The sequence below is a fragment of the Calonectris borealis genome, chromosome 1 (genome assembly GCF_964195595.1).
Source record: "Calonectris borealis chromosome 1, bCalBor7.hap1.2, whole genome shotgun sequence".
Classification (NCBI taxonomy): domain Eukaryota; kingdom Metazoa; phylum Chordata; class Aves; order Procellariiformes; family Procellariidae; genus Calonectris; species Calonectris borealis.
In genome coordinates, this window is record NC_134312.1 from 104,115,420 (window position 1) to 104,136,911 (window position 21,492).

Below are 21,492 nucleotides of genomic sequence, written 5' to 3' on the forward strand. Positions count from 1 at the left end.
CAAGAGGCAGGTCTATTGGAAGGTGATGTGTGAGGAAGCCTCCTCCCCTCACCAGTTTACCACTCCCATTCTGACTCAGACTGTGGTCAGTACATCATCCCACCACGTGGGACTGGTGTCATGACACATGTCCCATCAGAGCCCCTAAGGGCAAACCCAAGGACAGATGGCTCTTGCAGTAACCTCCCCAGCACCTCTCAGGCAGCCCACCTCTGCTTGAAGCTGCACCAGCCACAATACATACTCTAGAGGGAACTGTGGCAGAGTCTATAACGATCTGTGACACTTTATTAATCCCCCACGTGGCCTGCCTCTGCAAAACCATCGCAGAACAGGCAGGATACCGGCCTGCTCTTTTTATTGGTATCATCACACTTCTATAGCAGCAATACAGTACTTACCCAAAAGAACAGCTCCTGCCTGCAAAGCAATTCCCCTAATAGCAATAGGCACAGGGTCATGACCAGAGTCAGAGCTATCCTCATCTTCACAGTGATGAGCAGAGAGATAAAACAGCAGTTACAGAATTTGTGCATCCCCTCTTATGCCCTCCCCTGTTGCCTCACTGAATCATTCAAAATGGCTCACCCACATTTCCATCTTCCTCTCCACCCCCTCTCCCACCCCCACACTTCTTTTTTCCCCCTTAGCTCACTCTCAGGACTCCTGTTCCAACATTGCTCTCTGCACCAAGACCAGAAACGTGAGGCGACACAAACCCATTCATAGCAACTAGCCACCTCAGAATCTGGGATAATCCCAGTCCATCTCACACATTACGACAATCGATGCTGCACGGATCCATCCTCACATCTGAGGCCACTTTTTCTCTTGTCCAAAGTCACGGCTATTGAATGGCCAAGACAAATCTTGTTCTCTAAAGTATGAAACCTTAGCAGGGCCTTAGTCCTCCAGTTCTCACACCGAGTAAACAGTTGTTTGCCACCTCTCTGCTCTATCTCTGGAAGATGCTGTTTTGGTGCAGTTTGATGCAGAGGGCAGTTGATTTCCCAGAGGTGTTGGTCTGAGCAAGGCTTCCTTCCCATTCCCTAAGTTAGGTAGGGCTTTTCCTTAGGACTGTGTTGTAGCTTTGAAACACAATATCTGGGTATCCATGATGCACATGGTTGGAGGGACAGAATCTCTGCAAGAAGGGTCTTGGTGATGAGATGTGTAAGATGGGGTAAGTACGTTCTAGCTACGTTCTAGCTTTAGCCTCATTCTGCTTTTCCCTTTTGGGAAAGAATTACTCTGCAGCAGCTATAACTGCCATGAATGTCACCACAGCCACAACTCAGCTTCATTCTTTCTCCATTTTCATCTCTAATGTCACTCTGAAGCTTGTGAAAATTGCTCTGACATATAAGAGAAATGTACCTATAAGTAAGTGTTCATTTACTGCTATGATTCACTGCTGCCTACAGGAAACAGGAGAGACTGTTGTAACTGTGACATAAAGTTGACAGTGTATAGAAATTAACCCATGGTGTGTAAATGGCTATGAAGGACCATGGCTGGCTCTGAGCTCTCCACGAAGCCCACAGTTCATCACTTATCTTGTGACAATGACATATTTGGGCTCTGTGGGCCTCTCCAATTTCTCTCTCTCTTACAAGCCAGAAGGTAATCATAATGTAGGTTGGGAGCATGACATTACTGTTTCTCATGCTAAGCAACTGCACACTGCTCCCAGGAGGATGCCTATTTATTACTGGCTCTGCGCCGTGAAAGACTGACCTAATGAAGCAGTACAGAGCAGCTGATGTTGGCAGTTCTTGTGGTATGGACAATTAGAGGTGCATTTATTGGCAAAATATTTGTGCCCCAAAGGCTACCACATAGAGGTGCCCTGCCTTGATAATTCTGTGGTGTGGAGTTTTTATTTGGCTGCTGTTTCAAAACCACATGTAAGGTTTGCATTTGAATCCATTAACATTGCAACTGAGTTCTATTTTAAAAAAATAAATAAATCACTAAACACCTCAATTGCAGCTCTATTATAATTAGTATGTTTTAACCAGTCTCCTAATGGTAACATATAAAGAATATCTACAATATTTAGTGTACCAAATAGAAAATATTGGGTATGTCAAGCTAAAACATACCACTTTTCTGGTTTTCTTTACTGCCTTCAGAGATGACTAACAAATACAGGGGTCTAGAGGAAAATTTAATATCTGAGAGTATTAATTGTCTCTTTTTTAACAGAGTGACATCTTTGTGCCCACTTTTAACAGAGTGACAGCAAGCTCACTACCCGGGACTTCAGGAGACCCGACTTTGGCCTCTCTGGAACGAAACAGGACACCTGGTTACCCAGGATATGGAGAGGGCTGAGGTGTTCAATGACCCTTTTGCCTCAGTCTTCACCAGCAAGTGCTCAAGCCTCACTGCCCAAGCCGCAGAAGGCAAAGGCAGGGACTGGGAGAATGAAGAGCCGCCCACTGTAGAAGAAGATCAGGTTCGAGACCATCTAAGGAACCTGAAGGTGCACAAGTCCATGGGACCTGATGAGATCCATCCGCGGGTCCTGAAGGAACTGGCGGATAAAGTTGCCACGACGCTATCCCTCATATTTGAGAAGTCGTGGCAGTCCGGTGAAGTTCCTGCTGATTGGAAAAGGGGAAACATAACCTCCATTTTTAAAAAGGGAAAAAAGGAAGACCTGGGGAACTACAGGCCAGTCAGTCTCACCTCTGTGCCTGGGAAGATCATGGAAGAGATCCTCCTGGAAGCTATGCTAAGGCACATGGAGGACAGGGAGGTGATTCGAGACAGCCAGTATGGCTTCACCAAGGGCAAGTCCTGCCTGACCAACCTAGTGGCCTTCTGTGATGGAGTGACTACATCAGTGGACATGGGAAGAGCTACGAATGTCATCTATCTGGACCTCTGTATCTATCTTGACACAGTCCCCCACAACATCCTTCTCTCTAAACTGGAGAGATATGGATTTGATGGGTGGACTGTCCGGTGGATGAGGAATTGGTTGGATAGACGCATCCAGAGGGTAGTGGTCAATGGCTCAATGTCCAGATGGAGATTGGTGATGAGTGGTGTCCCTCAGGGATCCGTACTGTTGGGGTACTGTTTAATATCTTCATCAATGACATAGACAGTGGAATCAAGTGCACCCTCAGCAAGTTTGCAGATGACACCAAGCTGAGTGGTGCAGTTGACATAAGCTGAGCTGCTCAGCCCAGGCAAGATTTGGATGGAGGAGTTGCTTTAAAATGATACAGGCACATAATAGAAGAAAGAAAAGTACTTACAGAGTTTAAATGATGCCAGACTAAACTCAGAAGAGCTTTTCAAATTAGAAAATTTGAACTTAAATGCCTGACTTGACCTACATCTGACTTCAAGTTCCTACATTAAGCAGTTCCATAAAGTCACTAAAGTTACACCAGGGAGAAATTCAGCCCTAAGTGACATGATTTTTGGCATGTAATTTGCACCTTTTCTTGAACAAAAATATTATTGCATTATCATTTTTAAGACCTTTCTAAAGCTGTGTGTCACCACTCCATATAACACTATATATTAATCTTTTGAGCAGAAGGTCAATATTGAATAAACTTCATTCATAAACTTAATACAAAGCAATTGGATTATTTATGTATCTTTATGGGTAAATATATAACAGCTCATCTGAGAAGATACAGTTTTAAAGAGTGAAGTCTATTTAAATACTAGATTCTGTGCAAAGTTAATCTCTGCAGATCTTCCTTTAAAAAATATTGATGGCAGAGATGTTAATTTCCAAGTGAAACAATTTATATTCTTAAAGCAGGCTACGTCTTTTCAAATTCTGGTAGAAACAGGCAGCCAACCTGCACATATCATTAAACTTCAAATTCCCCTGTAAATGACAGCCAAAGCATCCAGAAAGTTCAATATATTTTCTCTGAGGCTAGTTGATGTAGGAAGATTTTCATGAGACGTTTTCTCTTCTACCATCAGTTCAATGATGTAAACAGTGACTGATTAAGCCTGCACTCCTTTCAGGTTGATATACCTGACTGGAAAAAAAAAAAACAACTCACAGCTGGAATTCTTCCTGAAAACTAAAATAGATGACAAAGTAAAAGACTAATCTTCTATAGACACTTAATGAAGACAGGCTTCAAGGGGTTTTCTATACCAGAGATTACTTTACACCCCAGGACAAGACAAAACCAGCAGATTTCTGCAGCTGAAGATTGCAATCACAGCAGAATAAGGAAAATAACAAAAACATATTACTTGTTAAATCACTTACACTGGTTTTCCTTTGGATTCACAAGTCAAAATTATAGATTGTCCTTCTTCAGGCCATGAATTGGAAGAAATGATTTTAACTAAAGGTGTATCTGGGAAGAAAAAAAATAGACATCTTGTTGATATACACAAAAAAGATTTATTATCTAAGAGTACATTCTTCTCTATTTACAAAAGACTATACCACAGATTTAATTTACACTTGGAGACGCTTTTATATGGAGCCTTGTGCAATTTTCATTGTCTTCAGGAAGGCAATAAAAATGACCAATGGAACCAAACCAGTAACTTTTTATATCCCAAGGAAACACAGATAGAAAGCATGTGTATACTCAGAGGAAATAACTTTTTTCTTTCTGCATTCATGCAAATACTCCATACAACTATTCCACAGTCTGATATCTAACAACGAAATAAAAAATATTGAGGGTGAATAACAAGTACTCTGTGCAATTGTTTCTTTGTCTATTTATAGGTTGATATGACGGAATGCTGCTATTAGAGGAATGAATGCAATAATATACATTTGAATAAGAACACTTTTACTGTTGCCGAAGCTTGAAACTCATAATAAGAAAGCTACAATGGGCTTTCAGATAAAATACCTTGTTACAGGCATTTTACAGGATATTATTTCTGAAATGCAATAATGCTGCCCCTAAAACAGAACATTCTTTTTTTTTAAACAAAATTTACAAAAAGAATGTTTTAAATATCTGCAAAAAGCACTATATAAAAGTTTGTAATCTGTCCTAAAAATTTAAAAATATTATTCCTATACATTGGAATTAACTTTATAGTTTTAATTGCAAAAAGATACAAAATACAACTACTGTAAATGCATGCAGAATAAAACATTTGCAGTAGATCTTTAGCTTTTAAAAGATTTTGCCAGCTGGCTTGCAAGGATATATTCTCATAATCAAAATATTTTACATGAGTTAGAGGGACACCTCTTATAAGGAAAAAAAAAGACCACAAAGAAAGAAACATCTCTATACAAAACAATTTTTTCCTTAGGAAAAGGAAAAAAAGAGTTCATAGTCACAGTGAGGAAAATTTTCAGACTCAACAGGAAAATACAAATTCTTGTTTCCTCCACAGTTTCCTAATACAAAACACATGTCTTCATCTATGGCACAAGAAATACTTTTAACCTGCAAATCCAGGGTATCTAAGTTTTGTCTCATCCAATTTGCAATTCCTATTTTCATTAGCGGTGAGGTAGTAGTGACACCACAGATATCCTACTATCAAGCAAATGTGAAAGAGCATGACAATATGACCCTACAAAATCAAATGGAAAAAATTATATGCTCTAATGATATAATTTCTTATTGAGATGCTAATAGTCCTGGTTAAACACTAAATGGCATATGAACAATTAAAAATGTCAGAAGCATTTTTATAACTTTGATATTTATTTTTGACGTATTATAATGTATCAGCATGGCACAAGACAAGAAAAGGGGAAGGCTTAGCTTAGGCTTGTCATAATTCCACTGAAAGTATTGTCAGCATCATTTAGCTTTCTCTACAGCTGCAGTAACCTTACATAAGTAGCAAATCTGTTCCACAAGTTCATATTTTTAAGGACTCTGCAAACCATTATGCAGGTGACTAATCCTTTGGAGGTCGTGTTGGCATTTGCTTCATTTTTAGCACATGCTTAAGGCACTGACCTCAAGTGCCTTAATAAATCAGGGCATCAAGTACTTCTGTGATTTCAGTGGTGCTATTCAAGATGAACAAATTACTCTCTTGACTATACATTGAACCAGAGGAACAAATTAGTATCAGATAGGAAAACATGAAGAATTTAACTGAGGGAGGGAGACAACTAATGCAATGAGATCAAGAGGTTTCCAGAGAAATATGAAAAAGAGCTAGGCTTTGATGGAAGTAATCATGATAGCCACAGGTGAAGAAAGAAATTAAAGGCCCATCTAGCTAGCATTACTGGCTTAAATATTGAAGAAATAATCAGCATTTTACGCATTACTGTAAATGACCCACATAAAATAGAAGAGCGGACTTCAGACAATTAAGCTTTCATTTGCTCGGATCAATGCAGTGCTGTTTCCCTCAACTTGAAGTTCCCATTCCTACTCTATTTAATGCCCCAGACAGCTCTGTGTTCTCCATGCACTTCTAAGTAGAGCTTACTTAGAACACAGGATAAGAAAGGTCTTATATTTATGTTTCACTCTCTAATGCACAATAAGGTAGTGTAGGAAATATATTCCCTTGTGGTTTTCCCTATTAATTGACTTGTACAGTAACTACTTGTTTCTTTAAAACAGGAAATGCAGGGATTAATTAAATATATAGTTTTTAGGGAAGCTTACAGTTCACAATTTTTGTATTTTATTAACAGTCCTTTTTCAAAAACTAGTTGATATTCTATTTTGGGTTCTCAGTGTTGCTGTTTCCACTTTATTTTCACACTGTGCTTGATTTCTCTCCAGAATTAAAGTGTACAATTATAAGAGGAAAACTTTTAAGACAAACTAGTCCTCCACTTTCACATTCACATCAATATTTAAAATGAGAAGAAACCTTTAGAAAAATTGCATCAAAACTAACCTAAATACATTATTGTAACAAAGATAATAAAACCCTGATGATTGATATTTTTCCAGAACACAAAATGCTGTTACAAAATACTACCTCCTGCTAGGACTGTTCATTTCAGAAGGATTTGACAAGTATAAATGTACTTTATCAATACTGTGAGCTTTAACCTGTCACACCCAGAAGTATTAATCGTAACAACTGCAACATCACCTAATCTCCAGAAACCACTACCACCACTAGAAAACAATCTAAAGAAAGAAAAACATATCAGGAACAGCAACACAGTAAGAGAGGTTGATTTATTTTCAGATATGCTCATCAGCTTGCTCTAAGTAATGTAGATATGTCCAAAAAAATCTCTACTTTTATAACCAAAACAAACAAAAGGAGTAGGATCAAGGGTTTTATTGTGGGTCAGATCATCTGTGGCTCCTCCTCTAAAGTCAGTAGAAGTATACCAACTTACATCAATTAAACTTACCAGAACTTTAAAAATTTGCATCTTTTTTAGGATTTGGCCCAGTAATTTTATGGTAATAAAATATTGTAGATCAGTATTTCAAGCAGAATTCTTATGAACAAGGGACTAGTGACTAAAATTTCTTTACAATACATACAAATATGTCCTTATCCTGAGCTCCAAGGACATTATGGAGCAGGTAAATATTCCAAAAAGAATAAGCATTGGGAAAATCTGATTTAAAAGAATAAACCCAGTGGTTTAGGTAATACAGCAGTTTAGGTAAACTCAGAGTGTAGGTAATACAGCAAGCCTTGACAGTAAAACACGCTGGTTTCAATACCCAGTGACTTATTTATTTACATGCATCTCCAACAGCGTGAGAGCTGTTTGGCCGTCCAGTCTTTAGCTTGAGTAATGAGGTACTTATGAGCTGCAATTGATTGTTAGCACCAGTCTGAACTGAGGCTCAAACATGTCTTTAGACACATAGCAAGACATCTTCTACCCCCTATGTGCCAAGAATCTGCCTTTTTGCTGGAAATAACAGCTTAGCAGTGGTTATGGATAAAAACTAAGGGGATGGGTTTTTTTATATATATATCCCTTCCTGTTTCAGGTAAAAGTTCCACTCAGCGATTCTATTTCATCTGTCTTTCTAGGATTTGGGTACATCTCATTGCACAAGACCAGGGAAGCCATTTCAAAGCTTTGGGAAGATTTATCTATTTTTGATCAGGCAATATCATCTTTATTCAGTGACATACAAAATCAGTGAATGCATGTGGAAAATTAATTTCAGCTTACACTGGTAATGAATGTTATCTGATATATGAAGAAATTAAGCACTTCAGCACATGATTTTTGTTGTTGACTCTCAGCAATAACTAATGCCAACATTAATACCTTATGGAACTGCTTTACTGATTGATTTAATCTCTTTGAAGTTATTTCAAAATAAAGGTGATTCTTATCAGTCACCAAACCTTTGCTGTTAATCAGATCTCCAATACTAAAAGGAGATGCACTTGCTGTTTTTACATTGCTTGAAATAAGAAAGAGTTTATTATGTATTTATATTCTTTTATAGCCAAGCCCTTGTAAGGTTACATGCACGCTTAAATTTCTTCATATAAATTACTTCACGTAAATATCTTCATATAAAGTAAACACATGGAAGCTGCTGGAAGATTCCCATATGCTAAGTTATGTTAAATTATATATGTAAGCTCTTGACAACCACAGTGTAAAAGCAGAAACTGAATTCATAAAAGTAAATAAATTTGCTTAAGATCATAAAGCAGATCACTAACAGAATCAGAAAATGAATCTCTACTAGCTTCTTCTTAGTCCCAAGATAGTAAAAAAGTAATTTGGCCTCTTTTTCCTATGTAACTTCAGAAGTCCTTGGTCCCTTCAGTCCTTAGCAAGCTGGATTACCAGAGCTTCTGTGGATACTTTTTCAAGGAACTCCCAGCTACTGGTTGAGTAACTAAATCAAAGTATGATGCCTATACATCTTTGGGCATTAATCAGCAAAAGGTGTGTGGGAATAACCAGATTTCAGAAGAAAAATCATCTTGTGAGACAAAAGGGTAACATTATGACGATGTTATGATAGCATCATGTTATCATATCAAATAGTCTCTCCCTAATGTAATAATCTTCAGGTAACATAATTACAATCCAAGAAACAGAAAATAAGACCACCTCTTTTCCTGGACAGATGTTAGGGTGGGTGGAGTACATATATTTTCTTGAGACTTTTAAGAAATTATGATTGGAAGTAGTAGACTATTCAGGAGTAGAAATATTAGTGATCTCATAGTCATTACAATTCGAATAGTGCTAGAAATGCACCTATTCAAAGACGCATGCATCAGTCTCTTCTCCAGAGAATTGAGAGAGAGAGAGAGAGAGAGAGAGAGATGTTTAGCTGTAATGTAAACAGTACTTGCCACTAGAGCTCTCTGCACATTTTGTTAAAATGTAAATCTCTACATTGCGCAAATCTTAGCCTTTGTTGGGCTTCCAGTGAAAGGAGGATTGACAGAAAAAGTCTTAGTGGTTCTCCTCTGCAGAAACTTACAAAGAAATATTGTACCAGATGTGGAGATCCAGGTCAGGGCTCCTAATTTTCAATTCCTCTACTGAATTATAGATATTAAAGAGAAAAAATGCAATAACTTACTATGAAATTTAAACTCGGCACCCCAAATATCTTCCAATGTGGCTAAAGTTTCAGGAAGCAGAACAGAACAAGAACACCTCCTTCTTTTCACTTGCAGTGATAGTGTTATTAATACCTGAAGAAGGGTCCTGTACTTCAGCATTCTACATTTTAGAGGCCTGCTATACCCCCAAGTCTTAGGAAGCCATTTCTGTACTCCCTCACTTAGAGGTAATTTGATTTTTATGAGTTCTTTAGACGAGTTATTAGAGCCCTTGCAGCGATTTATGAGAAAAAGAGGTTCCTTATTCCACTGAGTACTGCAGTATTCGCACTAAGTAGATTAGATCCAGCAAAATACTTATTTGACAGTAATTCAGTGATTAGAACATTCAACCCTTCAGAGCCTGTGGATTGAGGGTTTGGTCGGATTCAAAGAGTGCAAGGAGTTGTGTGCTGACCTCCCATGCAACAGCAGAGGTCTACCAGGTATTCGAAGGTCTCCCTTCCACTCAGGTATAGAACTAAGATTTCACTTTGAATCTAAAAAAGCTTTTTTCTTAAAAAAGCTTTTTTCTTATGTATGTCCTAGTTCAGATAAATCAGGATTTTCTGACACACTAAAAAAGGAAAGGTATGAGAAAATTCTTAACCCATTCCACATTATGAATTGGAATTCTTCAAGTTGCTCAGTAGTGTGCAAATCGTCCCTATTTACATTCAGTGCCAACATAACATGGAATATACCATTCATCTTACTTCCATTTAAAAAAGGTTTCTAAAGCCAAATTAGGATACTTATAAAAAGAAAACTTTAATATTCTGTAAACATTTCCTAGGATGCTTAATTGGAAGTTCTGTCAATGCTTAGCATCAAGTGTCTTTGGTACACCCATTCTTGGGCTTTACATGTAAAAAATTTACTGACATGTTTTCAAAGGCCTTTGAGCTAGTGCCCTCAGAGTATCCTTCTTACTTGCCAAAGATGGCAACATTTTTAATGTTTAAACAATTTTTAAAAAAATTAAAATCATTAAATGCAACCACAATGCCAGAAGCAGATATTAGATATCTTATTAATACCAGCCCAAATTTAAGACGACCTTTTCCAAACTGGTAATGGATATATATTCAGCTAGGGCATTTATGTTTGCACATTACTATTTCATATGAAATGCAGTGCTCCTTCAAGTCTTTAGTTTTTTAAACATGTTTATTGCATGAAGTCTGTAACTCCTACTTCTCAAAGTAAAATGGCATAACAGAAGATGTCGGATGTACAAAATTTCAGTGAAAATCTCCTGTAGTATTATCCATTCATGGTTTTGCATGCTACACAGTGATTTTGCAAAATGTTTGGATCTTCTCTTTGTAGCCGGCTACCATGTTTTTGTCATGATCAAAGCAGTCCAATAATAAGTACAAAACAAGTTATTTGCTGTTTAAGTAACAATCAGTACCTAAAGTACTATTGGTCTCAACTTATAGTTTTGGGAAGGTTGGTTCACATCATTCTAAGGAAATGGGTGACAGTGTCAAGAAGAAATCCCATTTCTCTTGGTTTCCACTGTTGTCCCTTCATCAGAGAATGTATTTTTTTCTGGTCTGTAGGATATTAAAAGACCTGGCACAGAAAAATTGTCACATTTGGTGACAGTAACATATAAGGTTCAATATATATAAGGTGAAGAGAGAAAGATTAATCTCTTGAATTATTTTAGTTTACGAGTCTTTGGGGTTCAAAAAGAAAAATCCATTGGTGAGGTTCTTTCCTCTAATGCATGGTACACATCAGTGTGATACATGCTTTCTAAATCTCTCTTTCTTAAAATCCTGTGCTTTTTTTATTTTTCACAATGTCCCACTTAGTCTTCCAAGTTCGAACTAGTACCAAAAGAGCTAGATCTAGTGAAAATGGTAGAAAGGGAGGCACAGCAGTTCGAATATGTTTGCCTGTTGCGAATAAAAATGTACACCTCTATACAATATAATACTACAACAGAAATCATTAAACTTCCAAAACAATGCCCTCCCATCTGATTAGTTTCTGTGCAACCAAATTATCAGGTGCCTATTTCAAAACCAGGGCAAACACAATCCTTTCTCTCTTCATGTTCTAAATAACTGAAAACAGCCCATTAACATCATTTGACCCTAGGCCTCCACTGGAATACTTTGATCCTGATACGTGTTTTCTTTCAAGGTGATTCTCTCTCTGTAGTTTATGTTACGAACGTCTCTCCACCTGCAGTAAGAAGCTGAGTTTGCTGTAATGAAGTCTGTGATCCTTCTTGGACTTAGTGTTTGAGCGCAAATTATGTTAACAGTAATAGGAAAGACACCAATACAGGGAGGGACAAATACACCTCTTGTTGGGTTTGTCAGAGGAAGCGAGTGCTCATAATACATCAGGATGTGCTACATGTGTTATTCGAATCCCTCCTTCTAAAAACATTGATACTGCCTTCTTATTTAATCTTTTAGGATGGTGACTAGATGTTTTAAATTACCTTTTGTGACTAGAACTTTTCTTCTATACACAATGATTTAAAAAGCCTTAAAAGTACTGCTAGTAAGAAAAGTCCTTGTTTAACAACGTAATTCTGCATTGGATCCAATAATAGGAAATATGCCATTGGATCCATTCAGGAAGAGAGCTATGCTTGTGTGACAGAGCGATGCTTCCCACTGTGATCAGTGAGCTTCCCATGAATGCCAGGTTTTACCTTCATGGACCCTAAGCAACACAAGGAACACGTCTTACTAACTACTCGCCAGCTCGGAAAACACTCACTCGAGCTCCATGCAGCCCACAAAACAAAAAACATAGGCCCTACCTATGCTATAACATCCGTGTCATGGCTGCCAGATCATTTGGCAGAGGCACTGGAGGAACGTTTCTCTCCTTCTCTAGAGGAAATTTTGTTGGGTTTTCTAGGAATAACAGGGTGATTCTCATCTTCTCAGCAAGCAGGTTGTGCCTTGTTGCAATATATGAAATTCTCCTTTGGTTGGTTGGTGAGGCTTACTGCACTCTTCTTTTGCCATAACCTGCTGCACTCTCTCTAACAAGAGTCCCAAGAGCAATGGATCATAGTATTACTATCCTCCTCAGATGAATAGGCAGGTTTCTCTCACTGAGGGTTATTGTTTCGAGCTGTCTGCATAGCCAGCATTTGCCGCTGCCCAGGAAAACTCTCAAATTTTCCTTTGTCACCAAAAGGGATAGAAATGTATTAGCTCCCCACCTTCCTGCTGTTGCCCACTGACTGTTCCCAGACCACTCTAAGTTCTGACATAATCATGTAACTTTGTGTAGCAGCATCTTCTGCCTGGGTCTATAATACTGAGGTTTACTCTGCCATTTTTAATTAATATATTTACCTTGTTTAATTTTTTGCACGCTACCCACCATTTCTTCTTTGTACCAGAGTCTAAATTAGTATGATTGATTCATCGCAACACACTTTTCTTCTTACAGGTTTAGCTAAATTATGAGCTACCAACAGCATGTCTTTACTTCATAGTTTTATTTTATGACCACAAACCTTCTGAATATTGAAAAGCTTCCATAAATTTCTCTGATATTTTACTGTGGCAGTGAACAACAACAGTTCTGGTGCTATCATCTTAAAAAATGTTATAAAAATCTAACAGTCCAATAATAAAAGATTATTGCTACCAGTAATAAATGACTGTCAGATGATAAGATTTTTAAAGTATTTCCTGAGAGACTAATTCATTTATTTTCTACCTGTTTTTGTCTGTTTTTTCAAGAAGCATGTTTGTGAAATTTATTTATGTCACAGCCTTCTACATTTTTCATCGTGCTTTTTCTCTCTTATTTCCTTGGAACCTTTCCATCATTTCCAGATGCAAAGATAAAATAAGCAGATACCTCTGAAAATGATGATGTATCTACTTTCCAGATTAATTAGCACTGGAATAAGCATAGGACAGTTTAAGGTATCTTTTTTTTCCCAGAAACCATGAGAAGATCATAATTTTCGTATATGGATAGCAATTACAAAACTCCTTGAAAATTCTGTATTCCTACACAATTTTATTCCTATTTCTAAAAAAACCTAAGTAATTAAGCTTAGAAAAAAATACTTTTAAAGTAAATTCCAAGGACAAACCACTCTAGTATATACAAAAATAAACATCAAATTGGATATCCCAAACGAGATCTGAAAGAAGAGAGAGGAGTACTCTCATCAGCTCTGTGAAAGTGCTCACCATTTTTAATAGCTTTTACACTTACCAGCTGCATGCATCCTACAGCTGTGAATCAGCATTCCCAAAATTGGGCTTCTTTTGTAAATGACAAGTAATGGCTTCTGCCTGTGCCCTTTTGCTTTGAGTAAGCACTCACAAAGCAAGTCTGCATTGGTAAACTACTGGGAGATACAGTAAGTTTGATGCTGTGCTTCAGAATATAATGAATGACTCATTGCTTAAACTCATTGAGAGAAAAACTCAGTATTATGTATCTGACAAATTATTTTGTTAGTAGTATCTGTGGGTGAGACAATCTAGATCAAATGGTTGTGTCATGGCAATGGTATTTCGTTTCAATAAATGTATTCAACAATACTGTAAAATTAACCTTTATAATATTTTTTAAATACTTAGCTTTGATAAAAGTGAATACTTGGTACCATATCCACATGGATATTCCTATATCTTATTTTTACACTCCTTTAAAAACGACTTTAAAGTCGAGCAGGACCAGAAACAGCATATGGTCTCTTTGTTATCTCAGATTCTTTGATGACTATTCTGTCATCCTTTATCTCTTCTCTTTTAATTTAGTTTAAAACGATGTTTGTTGAAGAGAAAGGTAGTAACAGTTTGTACCAGAAGAGTGCAAAAACACTCTCCTGGATGCAAAACAACAAGCCAAATGCCAATGTGGGGGAAAAAAAAAACTCGATCAGTGAAATATTCCCTCCTGACACTCGTAATTCATGAGTGCCTGAATTCAAGCACCAACGTGGCAGGGAACCCTTTAAGTTACTAATTCTGTGAACACTGATTATCTGGTACTGTCTTAAAAATATTCATACATCTCACTCAACATCTCAATTGTGGTGAAGCAATTCCTTCACCACAATTGCTAAAACGAAAAAACGAGATTAAAATGTGATAGTACATAACGTGTGGGTTGGGGTTTTGGGAAGGTGAAAGAGAAGATGGAGGTACACCACCAAAGCTCCATAGTTCCTCTCTGCTCCATTTAAAATGCATGAAAACCTTACCCTTCCTTTGTTATGTAATGTGTTCATTGATCATTCTTACCTACTTCGTGCTTGGTCTTAAAACTGGCAGAGATAAATATGAGCACAGCATTGGATATATTGGTAGACCCTGCTGAATTAAGTGGTACACAGAGTGACACTGTCACCACAGTTCTAAATGTGTGCCACTTCATGAAGATAGCACCAGTAGCACTGCCTGTGTAAATACAGCTCTTCCCCTTTACATGTTTTTGCAGAATGGGTCACTGGTTTCTTAGTTATCCATTAAGTCCCGTATACACATGAATGATATGGTAGAAATAATATTTTCTTTGGCAACTCAGTTCTGTTTTCTTGAGTGAACACAAGCAATGAAGCTTAGTTTTGCAACTTTTATCTTGTTTAATTATTTCTATCATGCCACTTCAGACTAAACAATCTCCATTTTGCCAGTCTCTGCAGATATGTAAACCTCTCTGTTCCATTTAACATCTCCGTGGCCTTACACTGTGCTCTTTCCAACTTATTTATATTTTATCTCATTTTTGCCATGTCACCTAAGAGGAGTAAAGAAAAAAAGCAAAAGAAAAAACCCGTTCTGCCTAAATCACATATGTTATCAAGAAATGCCTCACTCTGAGTCAGCGCATGACCTTTCAATGTAACTTTATCTTCTGCATCCTCAGTTTCTTTTGCTTAAGGCCTTCAGTTTTCTGTTATGTCTGACTTAAATAATCTTGAATATGGCTTGAGAATTGCAGCACATGCAAAACTGCTGAAGGAGTAAATAAGAGCTCTGGATGCTCAGCATATCCAAATACCCCTTCAAGCCTTTCTCTGACATTCATATCAGATATTGGGGACTATAAAAGTTTAATCTATATAAAAATGTCTAAGCAGTATTATGGGGACATGAAAATTTGACTTGTTTCTTATCAATATATACCACACCCTCATGAAGGGCAAACTTCTATTCCTTGGGAGGTCCTACTAACAATCTCTATGTTTTCCTCCAAACTGTCTCACCTGCTTGCTAGTCTTTAGTTTTGGAAATAAAGAGCCCCCCAGACTGTTCTATAGGGAAGGCCTGGAACAGCTTTGTCCTTCTATCATTAGGTTGACTGGCTGAAGGTGACCAGAGTTGTAACCTGGGGTGTGAGCTATACAGATTCTGTAATTTTCAGTCTCTTTCCAAGACGATCTCACTTGAAACAACACCAAGTCTAGGCTAGGCAAAAATGAAAAAGATATTTGAAGCATATTTTTGAAAGCAGCATGGAGCTTAATGGATCTTAGTCATGTACCTGAAAAATTCTTGCTGGGACCTGATGTGGAACTTCTCAGACACTGGACTGTCATTCAGCCACTCAATCTTTATTGTCCTGTTAGCGTTACCCAATATAAAGTATATTTATAACAAGTATATTTAAAAACTTGCTTTCTCGTTTTTCTGTAAATTCAACCTTCCACTACATATCTCTAACACAGATCGTTTAATATATTCACATTACATCCATGTAGGCATTCATCTTATCAAATACAATGCAGAGAAATTATTTTTTTAATCAGTTTTACAGTAACTGATTTTTACTTAGATTAGGAGCTTCAAAAATCAGCCAGTCAATCAGTGTCGGGGATACTGCTGCTGGGTTGTCTGGAATAGATAGTTATTTCTGGAACCTTCCTCCTTACATAGGGAAAGGTTTACCATTACAGGAAATCAGCTGCACTGCTTTTTTTACACCATTACACTAGTTTTCTGGTCTTTTCAGGTAGACGAACTAACTTGTTCTCTTTCTTATGTCCACCTAAGAATATACTCCAGTGGCTTGACTGACTCAACTGTGGGGATTTCTACAGATGACAATGGCACGTGGCCAGTCATGACCAAATTAACTATGTGACCTCAAAAGCCTAGAGTGAGCTCTGTAAGGTTCTGTCCCCAGCCTCCCCTCCAGAGAGAAAACAGATTTTAGCTCATCAGTGCTCATTCATTCAGAAATGTCACCACACTGACTGAAGCTAGCATCTCCACATGGCAAAGCACTGTGCGGTTCAAATATGTATTTGGAACAGGTTCAGGGACAACCTCACTGTGCTTCATTTACCAGCCCTCTGTCTTTTCAGTCCTTTTATCACAGGTTGTCTCTTTCCAATGCCGAAAGGCTTACACCTCTGAAATGGAATTATATTTATTTTATGTTTATTTCCTGAACATCCTACTTTTAATATTATTAAAAGTTCCCTCCCAAACTTCCTTTGAAACCTTCTTGAGCCCTCTCTTAAACACACGACAAGCAAATGGAATAACCTGTCCACACCATATTTTGAAGTTTCTATGCAAAATGGACACGCCATTCTGTGGATTTTCCTACAAAAGGTTTTAGAGAGAAATAAATTATATTAGATACTATTTCACTTGTAAACCATGTTTCAACATAAGCCTCCAGATGGGAAAGGTCAGGATTGTACATTAACCCTTTGAACTAGATATCCCCTTTGAAAGACGAAAGTTTGGCAGTAAATGGACCCACAAGTTTTTGAATTATTTTGCATTTAAATCATGGATTTCTTATTTTCATCCATCATTAACCTAATTGATCTCATTTAAACATGCAAATTGTGGCACTGAACTTTCATGTTCATAGATATCATTCTTTACTGTTTACAGTAACGATCCTTTATATTTCATTTGTTTCAAGCATTCACTAATATTAAAAGCTTAAACAAGATAATTTTACTTATTAACACAGTGTTTACATAATCATTGAGCTATATAATTAAATAGAATAACTTCTTATTTACTTTTCATTCAATATGAAGAGGTGTACAGGTACTGAAGGCTGTATCTTTTAATTTGCATTCTTATTATTACTATTCTTAACTGCATCTTAGACTGGTAAATATGGAAATATCCCTCCTTTAAGGGAGACAGAATGGAAAGTATGGTCACTCAGGTATTAAAATAACAGTGAGATATATTGTCCACATTAATATTCACACTGTGATTCGGGGATAAAAAAATCCTTTTTGGGAAAAACACCAGAAGAGTATCTCAAAACAGGTGAGTCTTGAGTGGAAATCTGAATGTGTACAAAGGGTAAACTTGTCTCACAACGTATCAGGGAGTCAATTGGAAGACCTTGAAATTCTCTCATTCTCAAGGTCACAGCAGCCCAGAAGAATACCTTCATTGAAAGAGAAAAGCAAGACCACTCAGATAGTTGACCTCTAAAGGATGGGAGCATTAGTTGCAAGAGACGATACCTGTCAGTCAGACTTAGGTAGCCATTTAAGAAAACATCTAGCTTTTCCTCATGAGCTTCTAAAGGATTTAAACGGCTGGCAGTCTGATAGTGACTTAGTGACTTCCAAAAGGTTGGGTCTAGGTAGCTGTACAATGATGACAGCAGACTGTTTCCTCAAAAAAAGAACACATAGCCTAAATGTGTCTCGTTCCCAGAGCTGAGTTTAAGAGCTCTGAAGAATAAAGCATTAAAGCCAACAAAAGCATTAGGAGTATATCTGTTTGGAACAAAACAATTCTGTTTCCTCAAAGGGAAATTTTCTTTGCCATTTGTTATGAACAGCATGCAATAGGATGGGCCATGCCAGAATGTGCTGCTGCATCTGTGCCATCATGTTATTCTTGAAAGAAGGCTTAGGCTTGAGATATTGGCCACCTTCCACAAGTTCCAGAGGACTCTGAGGTGTCACAGTTCCCAAACACTCGAATTATTCTAAGATAAAATGCTTATAGCAAGAGAGCAAATCGTGCTAGCTTGGAATAGAGAACTGCAAAGCCCTGGATGTGCGAATCTCAAGCGAGTTCTTTATTTTATGGCCCTAGAGAATTATGCCCTCGGAAAATCCAGGTCTTTTCACTGTATCAGAAATTATAGGAGAATTGTGTGCTTAAGCTTATTGACTAAAGATATAGTTAGATAAATATTTTCTCTCATGGCAAAGCCAAAACAAGTTTCAGTTCTTACAAACACTCCAGCTATTTTCACTCCTGACTCAACATACAGTCTATCTGTATTTGAAGTGGCTCAATATTTTGGGGCCCTGTTAAAAAATAAATGAAAAATTGGAAGGCTGTGACACCTCATTATCCTAGCTAGTAAATAATTTCCTGGCTCCGGGGATGTTATCTTGCCGTGGTTTAACCCCAGCCAGCAACTAAACACCACGCAGCTGCTCGCTCATCCCCCCCAGCTCTGGTAGGATGGGGGAGAGAATTGGGAGGGCACAAGTAGGAAAACTTGCAGGTTGAGATAAAAACAGTTTAATAATTGAACTAAAAACAAAGTAGAACAGTAATAATAGTAATGATAACAACAACAATAATAGAATATACAAAGCAGGTGATCCACAATGCAAACTGCTCACCACCTGCCAACCGACGCCCAGCCCACCCCGAGACGCAAGAGCCCCCCCCCCCCGGACCACGCCTCCTAGTTTATATACTGAGCATGACGTCACATGGTATGGAATACCCCATTAGCCAGCTGGGTCAACCACCCCAGCTGTGCTCCCCCCACAGCTTCCCATGCACCTGGCAGAGCATGGGAGGCCGAAAAGTCCCCAGTGCAAGCACCACCCAGCAACAACCAAAGCATCAATGGGCCATCAACGCTCCTCTCATACCAAACCCAAAACACAGCACAGCTAACTAAAATGAAAGTTAACTCCCAGTTCCCTCCCCTCTCATACTTTATTATAGCTAAGAGGTATCCAAATCTGTATGCTTTTGCGTGGGCACACATCTGCCCCTTTTGAGCTACAAAAAGACAGCAAGTCCATGGTTGAGATAGTCACCCTGAACAGCCACCTAAGATATTTAAAATGTAACTAATTCATTAAAATTAAACATTAAGATTTAAGGAATTTTTTTTTCCTCTAAATACTCTTCTGATGTGCAACTGTAAGTGTTTTAGGTGTTCTCCATAGACAAAGGGTCTAACAGTCAACTATGCCCGACCCTTTTCTTCCCTTCTTTTATAATGCCTTATTTCACATAGTACTATATGAATGTATATTATAATATATATTTCATATCTTATATTTTCACATATTCACATATTCACACACACACATATATTACATTTCATATATTTTTGCTTATTTTTGTTCAGAATGTATAATTGTAAAAACTGTGTTCCAACAAAAACTTGAAACCAGCCAAGTAAGAATATTGGCCTAAACTCTCTCAGTGAGCATCAGGTAATGTAGCTCTTTGATAAAATTACTCTGCTTTACACCAGCAGAAATTCTAACCCCATCCTGTTGTCAGAGAAACTTCCATTTGTTAATGCATCAGAAATCACAGTAGTATGCTGCTGTTAGACACACACACACACAATTTTCTACATGGCTGCACAAGTGCATTGCTGATTTGCTTATCTGTAGTCTGCTGCATTCGAGGCATTTTGTTTACTTAATTCAAAATCAATAAGTTTATTTCCCGGACAATAGCCAACAGTCTCTTGGAATAGCTGCCTAATTTTCAAGTCAAGTTCGGACGTTCATTGCAAAAGAATCTAGTAACAACTCACAAAAATGAAGAAACAGCTTATTACACAAACATTGTTGGAATAGACTGTAGAAGCAAGTTAGCTGATGGCTATAGACTTATCAGACTGACAATTCACTGCACATCTGTGTCTGCCAATATAGAATTTACTCAAAATTGCCTCTCTAGACACTTCTTTACATAACACGTATTTAGCTTATTAGGGCTGTCATTTGGGAGTGTGGTCAGCTTTTGAGCAAAATCTCACTGAGTTCGCTAGCACGGATGATACCACAGCTGCCATTTTAGAATCACAATGATTAGGTTTGAAGTTCAAATTATTTGATTTCACTTTACAGCTTCAAAAGCAGCCGCTGGGGCAGACTTACACAATTAATTTTTACTGAGGTCTGCTGAGTAATTTACTGTAGTCAGAGAATCTTCACTAAGGTAAGGTAACTACCACTGGATAATTTTATGGCATTCTGTTTAGTAGGAAGCAACGTGTTGGCTGGCTTCTGCTCAGATAAGACCTAGAAGAAAGTGAAGATGCTGCTTCTGGGAAACAACACGTGTCCGAGACATTGAGGAGGGATGAGCAGAATTCACTCACTTCCCAGATGTGGACCAGAAGTTGTACTTGCCCTCAAAATATCTTTTGAGAAGTGTGCATGAGGACTTAGAGTATACAATTTCGTAAATATCGTACTGAGAAGCTTTCAAAATTGAAGTACTGCACCTGTGATTCTTTAATAAAGGAACAAAGAACGCATTCTTAGTTTAGTTTGAATGCAAAAGTAAACAATGAAATGAAATATCCCTCTGAGATTTGTATTTATCACTTGCAAGAAGCACTTCCTAATAATCAGTGGCAGCTAGGCTGACAAGCAAACTTCAGAGCAAAGCCACAGGGGACACAAGTCTATTTTAGGTTTACTGTTGACAGTAAGGGTCAGAGGAAAAATAAACTCAGCAAGCAGTGTCATGCTACCACAAACCACTGCTGGCCAAGCAGAAACTAAATTATGGCCAAACCTTTCAGCACAACAGAACGACTTGGGCAATTGGGCTGCCCTGCAGTGCACAGAGCATGACATACAGATGAACAGGATTAAGCACAAGTGAGACATAACATAAATCAGTGACAAATAAAGCTCAAAAGATTGGAGGAGCTAATTATCCCACAGTCTGGAGTGGGGTACCGCATGCTTACCCCAACAGCATCCCTATTATTTTAATATTTGAAGTCTGCAAAATTAATCTGGAAAGT

The 21,492-nt window shown here is 37.9% G+C and overlaps 1 protein-coding gene across 5 annotated transcripts in view; it reads right to left on the minus strand.

The window, feature by feature from the left end:
- CADM2 (cell adhesion molecule 2) overlaps nucleotides 1-21,492 on the minus strand; it is a 678,107-nt gene that overhangs the window by 93,083 nt on the left and 563,532 nt on the right. For all 5 annotated transcript variants that reach the window (XM_075170255.1, XM_075170245.1, XM_075170266.1 and 2 more), the window contains one exon: nucleotides 4,262-4,352. In XM_075170255.1, the coding sequence (XP_075026356.1) occupies nucleotides 4,262-4,352 (91 nt within the window). The remainder of the gene's footprint in view (nucleotides 1-4,261; nucleotides 4,353-21,492) is intronic.